This window comes from Fulmarus glacialis, unplaced genomic scaffold, assembly GCF_000690835.1.
Source record: "Fulmarus glacialis isolate BGI_N327 unplaced genomic scaffold, ASM69083v1 scaffold20638, whole genome shotgun sequence".
In the NCBI taxonomy this organism is placed as follows: domain Eukaryota; kingdom Metazoa; phylum Chordata; class Aves; order Procellariiformes; family Procellariidae; genus Fulmarus; species Fulmarus glacialis.
Window position 1 is genome coordinate 1 of NW_009230402.1, and position 7,114 is coordinate 7,114.

At 46.0% G+C, this 7,114-nt stretch overlaps 1 protein-coding gene across 1 annotated transcript; it reads left to right on the forward strand.

Moving 5' to 3' along the window:
• Positions 1–122: 122 nt before the first annotated feature.
• On the forward strand, positions 123–2,408 carry MMGT1 (membrane magnesium transporter 1; the record flags this gene model as incomplete). Its single annotated transcript, XM_009584215.1, has 3 exons — positions 123–175; positions 1,089–1,192; positions 2,152–2,408. Coding segments are annotated over 3 exons (320 nt in total), but the record flags the coding sequence as incomplete, so codon positions are not given.
• Positions 2,409–7,114: the final 4,706 nt, after the last annotated feature.

Sequence of the window (7,114 nt, forward strand, 5' to 3'; positions counted from 1 at the left end):
GCTGCCCGGGGACGGTCGGGGCTGACACGTGTCTGAGACCTACAGCAAGTTCTTGTGGGGTTTTTGTGCGGCTCCTCTGTTCATGTGCTTACGCAGGGCGTGTGTGTGTTTCTGTTTTGTAGATCGTTCTTATATGAGACTAACAGAAAAGGAAGACGAAACATTACCCATAGATGTAAGTTTAAGTTTTTACAGTGTTTGAAAGTAGTAGTAGTAATGCTGTGTGGATAGTTTAGTCTCTCTCAGTTGCTTTTTTTTTAATGGGATAGGCAAGAACAAAGGGTAAAGTAGTTTTTAAATTGCACTTTCATTTGAGCTCCCTCTGTCAAAAAGAACCATATTTTCTTATCCCAACTTCCTGCGGTGTGTTACATCTGTCAGAGAGAACAAACCCCAAGTCCAGACCTCCCTCTCCTTTTAGAACTACCGTGAAGCATCTTGTCCAGGAATTCCCTGAACGTAGTTCAGAGAGCTTTTGCATTCATCTCCTTCTTTGCAGCATAAACATCCTCCTCCCTCTGGCTTTTGTTGGCTGACATTTGTTTATCCAGTGTGGCTGCGTGCCCATTTGATCCCAGCACAGCCTGCTTCAGGAAGGGGGTTTTTTTGTTTGTTTTATTTGCTTGGTTTTTAAATTCCACTTCAATTATCTGTTCCATTTTTGCTTAATCAGAAAGGTAAGGAGATCAAATATACATGACAACCAGTCACGGCATTTGGACCGAGCAGCAACTGCCACCACTGCACAGCGTGTGTTGGCAACTTGTTTCTCAGAGAGAGTGTTAGATGCTTAAGTGCACAAAACCACATTTTTTTGTTCTAAGGATCTTGCTGAGGAGCCGTGTGAGTTGATTCAATTCATGCAATGCAGACCGATGTCGATTCTCAGCTCTGCCACCGTGTTGCCACGCTAAATAGGCGGGGTATTTAATCGTGCTGTGCCTCAGTTTCCCTACTGTTGAATTGCCCACCTCTGTAAAGCACTTACTGTCACTGGATGAAAAGCGCAAGAGACGCTGTTTGAAAGGAGATTTTTTTGGTGAATATTAAGTAATGTGTGTGTTGCGTTGTGCTTCCCTCTGTTACAGATAGTTCTTCAGACTCTGTTAGCCTTTGCAGTTACCTGCTATGGGATAGTACATATCGCAGGAGAATTTAAAGACATGGATGCTACTTCAGAACTAAAAAATAAGTATGTTTTATTTCTTCTTTTCGTGAACACCTGTATCTGCTACTCTATACAAACTGAACACTGTGAAATAGCTCACTCTTTAGCTCAGTTCTTCTTAAATGCATGTTGTAGACAATAACACTGAGAGGAACAGTCACACCTGGGAAAGCCAACAATGTCTTGAATTTCAGAGAGAGTTAGGTAACCGGAACAAATTAAATAAACTTGCTTTTCCTCATCCAAAATCCCGTGCAGAGTTGGTAGAGGAATGAAGTGTCTATGTGGAAAGTATGAAAGAGCTCAGCAGTCACAAACTGCTGTCGTGAGATGGTCTCATAGAGTATGGGGCAGCATGGCTGGCTCACCTTCTGTTTGTCTTTGCTTCTTTACAAGAGTGTGAATTATTTGAATCTCACACTGAACTATTCAAGGCAGAATATCTGGAAGACAAGAAAATAAGGGATTTTGAATTGAGATTTTGAAAAGGGTATGAAATTGGATGGGCAGATGCGGCCTCTCTGGCCATTTCCAAAAACACAGGGGAGTATGGAAAGTAAACAAGTTGACATTGTTGTATTTCATAGCATTTACCTAAAACCCTTAGCTTCAGGCACAGAAAGGGATGGAAAGCTGACAGTGAACAGTGTCAAGGTATTAACACAAGTGACAGCTGAACTAAGGCTGGCACATTCGGTACGTGTGCATGCAGTAATCCACAGGCCTGCCCCTGAGCTGAAGGAAGGAAGATGAAGTTTGTCTGTGGGGTGGACAACCTCTGCGTATTGAGCAGTTGGTATTGTTCACGCTTGGCTTTGTTTTTCCTCTGTGTTTCGGTTTAGGAAACTTATAAAGTGAGAAAGAGTTTTGGATTCAAAACTTGTATTTCCATGTCTGTAAAAGTTGGTATACCCTAGACTGACTCTTCTGAAACCCCTGTTCTAAAAGAGTATTAACATTGACTTTTTACATTTATTTTGAAGGACATTTGACACATTAAGGAACCACCCGTCTTTTTATGTATTTAATCATCGTGGTAGAGTATTGTTCCAGTCCCCAGACACAGTGAATTCTTCTTCAAACCAAGATGCTTTGTCATCCAGCTCGTCACTGAAATTTCGAAAACTTGAACCTCTGCGCCGCTAAGACTTTTACAGATTATAATAATAATCCAGGACACTGAGATGTAATATTCAAGTCGGGGATGTAAACACTTTTTTAATTTCTGGAGCAGTATTTATATTGATCTTCCAGACTTTATAAAGTATATATATATAAACTAAGGACCTTCTTTGTACACTGTTAATGAAAATGACTGAATTGTGAATTGGCAATGCAGTGTAAATTATTCTACAGTTATGCTGTGAAACACATCTTCAAATTTTCATATATTAAAACAAGTTGCAGCTGACAAATTCAGTTAAAACAAAAAGCAAGCTAGTTTTTACTGCAATTAATGTTCTTTGACAAGAGGGAATGTTCGAGTGCTATTTATTTTCTCAGTTTGCTTGCACTACAGTTTATGGAACTCCTTCAGAAATACTGTGTGCACTGCATCACTTAACAGCAGAAAAAGGGGCAGCGTCTCCAGTGCCTAGAATGCCTAGGAGACCTGCATGGTGTAGGCACGGGAAGTCAAAAAGATTGCTTTCCTTTTTATTTTTTTACAATGCTGAAAAATAGTTGTGTGAAGGGTTTGGTTTTTTTTTCCTAGTTTTTCATTATTACGTTATTTCCTTGTTGCCCTCCTTCCCTTAAATGTCAACTGTCCTATGTTGCCCCAAGTTGCCTGGGATGTACCTGTGTGGGGGAGGCAGCTCACGTCTGATCATGTAGATAATCTACCACGCTCAGCTTGTTTACCCACTGTATTTATGTTCTCTTTGGTTGAGAATACGGGAATGTTCATCAGATGGCTGAATGCTGTGTTGGCACCAGATGCAAGTTCCCGAGTCATCTTCTGTGAGAAGTGTTTAAGTATCAATAAGGAATATCCATTCTGTCAGCGGTCCAGGGGTAGGGTCCAGCAGCTAGGCCTGCTTGCTGGCACTAGTACAGTACAGGTAATCAACCGGTCATGGTACAACTCCCCCCTTTTCTGCCGACAGAGCCTTTCAATTTGATTTCTTGTTTACAGCTGAGCCCTTCGTTGATTTATGATTACTGTCTTGAGTTCATGTATTAGGACAGATGATACAGTCCTTAACTCTTACTGACGTCTAAACGCTGATCTCCCCTTAGGGGCTGAATCAATACTAAAGTTTCTCTTGGTCTGGCATTTCATCTACCTGACATAGCAAAGGGATGGTAGTTTGAGATACTGATGGGGCCAACTAGAATTTTGCCTAGTCTGAGGATGTCTCACTGCCGCCGTGGAAACTCAGCCTTTTGTCCTAGCATCTTTATTTTTTTTTTTTAACAGTTAAGAACTGTCAAAGGCAAAAAGCTTAGCAAAAATACTGTGTAAACCGAAGCCTCTTTTTCTAGCTCTGCCCGTCCTATGGAGTGGGTGCCCCAGTGCTAGAGCAATATCCGTAGCTGCTGCTCTACAATCACTCTTAAGCATCTGGATTTGGTTAGAAAGGGTTAGTCTGGCAGCTGAAAGCATTGGAGCTGCCGGATTACTTCCTGAAGTGTCCTGGTTCCTCCCTAGCTGGTGTCACAAATCAGCTCATGCCAGCTGCTGTCACCAAAGGCCTCAAAAGTAGTAAGTATCGGGTCAGCTCTCTATTGCGGACAGAGCTCTTTCCTTGGGGAAGAGGGCTGCTGAGCAGCAGTTGCTGCATGGAGGAAACGGCTGAACATCGGCCAGGTGACCTTGTGAGGCACAGAGGAAAGACAGAATTAGCGGAGGGAGGGAGAAGCAAGGAGAAGGTCAGTAACCACTGTACCAGACTGATACTGCAGCTGTGGCTGGCAGTGAGCCGTTTGCAGAGGGTCTCTTAGAGCAGGGCTGCTCACCCTTCATGTCTAAGAAGCCCCATTTGTGCTACCTAAGGCTACAGGGACCTGCCCGAGGTGGAAGGTGCTGCTGTGGGACAGGGTGGGTGGAGAACATCATCTGCTTCTCAGAGCGGGTCCTGCTAGGAACACCCCGTTGGCTGCATCAGGTCTCTTCTCGTGACAGGTAGCCTTACTCTTCAGCAGCAATGGTTATATCACAAAGCTGTACAAATTATTTTTTCTTATTGATCTCGCAATGTCCAATAAAAATTGATATCCTTAAAGTGTTTGGGAGTTTATTTATTTATTTCTGACCAGCCTGGAGCCTGCTGCAGCAAATCCCTGATGACTGAGTATTTAAGAGTGACTGCCTACCATTGGCAAGAAGTGATTGCCTTAATTACGGCAGCTCTGTGTGAAAGTGCATGCCTGGCCTGGTGGTGTTCATTACTATGAGATAAGATCAGTAGGGGGAATCAAAATAGCATGCTACAAGTAGCTAAACAAAACATTCAGGAGTGAAATGTTACCAGCCTGGGGATCTGCCTGCCTTTGAGATTCCTAGTCAACATATCTGGCAGAGCTGACGTATTTTCTGTCCTCCATTTAACCATAGTACAGGCTTTTCTACCATGTGCTAATCCCCTGCCAACCCACGGGACAGGCTCCTGCAAGGTCTGGTATTGCAACAGTTGCTGGGGGAAACACTCAGCCTACTCACGGGGCTGGTGATAGTTAAAATCTTGGACTTGAGCAAGATCACTTCTCGCTCCCTGTTCTGCTTTTCCGTTGGGGGAGGTTGAAAAGTTAGCAAAGAACTAGAGGAGTTTGCTTAACTACAGCATCCATCATGATTGCACCAGAGAGAGCAGCAGACTCACCCTTCGTCTGCTTACCGCGCTGCCGCAGCTGTCTGCATCCAGCACTGAACATGAGGCTGTAAAAAAACAATCAGTGTTTTAAGGAAGGGGCACCTTAACCAGCTCCCAAAGCTTGTGCTTACCTTGCGATGTGTAGTTCTTCACAGATGAGCTTCCCCTCTTCAAAAGCAAGACAAAAGTTGTGCCAAGAGCTTTTTGGATTAGACTGAAGAGTCTCCAGCCTCGCCCAGTGCACGTTTACTGCCATCACGCCTTGAATTGCTGTGGCTACAGGACGTGATGTTTCTACTACATTAAATAATAAAAAAAAAAATATGCTGACAAACTGCATTTGTTGCTGGAGTAGCAGGTTTAATCTACATTAATTTTGCTATTTTCTCCACTCTTCCTCACCAGCCAGTGAGAGTTCAGTGGGGAATTTTTGTTTCTTTAAAGCTAAGGAGGGCAGGAGTCGTTTAGACCCTCACAAGGTGAGGAGATGGGGACCACGGTTTGTGTCAGAGATCGTTCACTGTCCCTGTCCTGTCGGAATCAGAGGCTGGGGTGGAAGCGCAGCTGGCAGAAATCTCTTTTCCTAGAGTTCAGCGAGGGCTGAACCGTAGCACTGCTTGTGAAAGTAACTCCTGATCAGGCATGTCTGACAGTGGCAGAGGAGCTTTGTGTGTCCCCTCCATGCGTCAGCAGAGACGGAGCGCGCTGGAGCCATCGCTGCGGTGCAAGAAAGCAAAGTGCAGCTGTGAGACCCGCTAGCGCTGCTTGTAAAGGGTGAGGCCGGCGTGCCCTCTCCCCACTGCTGCCGAGCGCTGGATTAAAGCTTTCTCGGGAAAGCTAGTGGCTAACGGCCCCTTCCCAGTGCTCAGAAGCACCAACGCAGCCCCCTCCCTGGAGAAAGCAGGGAATGGCAATTACTTTCTAACTCTAAATTGATTTTTGGCTTCCTTATCACTCGCTTCCCATGCTCTGGGTTCCCCCACCCTTCACCACCCTGCAGCAGAGCCGCCCTTCTCTGTCTCAGAGAGGACATTAGCTCTGGGGACATCCTCCAGCTGGATGCAGCCCCCCAAAAGAGTGGCACCGTTTCTGCTTCTTTTTGGGGGTCACCTGCACCAAAAAGCAGCAACTTTCCACCAGACGATTCGGAAAGGCTGAGGCTCTCCCCGCAGCATCCAGGGGCTGCAGCGCTGCCCCTGAGCTCCCTGGGGGAAGCCCACCCACTCCCCAGCCGCAGCAGGGCAGGGAAGCTGCAGCTCGCTTTGCGGTTCCCTGCTTGTCCCAGCCGGTGCCTGCGCCGAGCTGGCAGGCTGCCTGCGCGGAGGGGAAGGGCGAAGAAAGGCTATTTTGAATGTTAAACAAGCAGAAAAAACTTTGGTACCAACTTTCTACGGCCGGCACTAGGAGCAAAGGCAACACACTCCTTTGATTTGGCCTTGAGGTTCACCTTGGAGCCGTAATCACCTGGGGGAGAACCACGGCGGAAATAAATCTGGTATTCCGGCAGGTAAAAGCCTTTTAATCAGCCCCACATTGGTCTCAGTGATACAATGTCATTTCAAAACACTTCAGACTGCAACAAAAGCTACATCCTTAAAATGGCAGCTAATTAATTTTCCTGCCCTGCTAACTTAATCCTTTTTCCAGCCAAGAAAGGCAAATGGGAGTTCACGAAGCAGCGAGGCAGCCAGGAGCCTGGCAGCGTGAGCAGGAACACAAGCCCCAGGGCTCTTTGGCAGGGGCCCAGGGCGTGCGGTGTCAAGGATTACCAGGCCATTTTCAAAGGAAGGGGGAGTGAAAAAAAATTTTAAAAGGTGACATTTGGATTATCAAACCAATGGTTCCTCCTATGCTAGTGGTCCCGGGGAACCCACAGACCCCCCCGCAGATAGACGCGGCTATTTACTGCCAGTTCGCAGCCCTGCATAACCCTTGCTGCCAGGCAGAGCAGCCGGTGCTGGCAGTGCCCTCCCTGCCCGCACCGGTGCTGGCTGAACCAGTTTCCCGGGGATTAGCCGGAGGCACGCCGTGTTGCAGGAGGACTTCACTTAGGATATTTAAAAAAAAAAAAAAAAAAAAAGGAAAGAAAAGATTCCCCCTCCTCCCCCAAGGTATTTCTGCTGTGTATTTT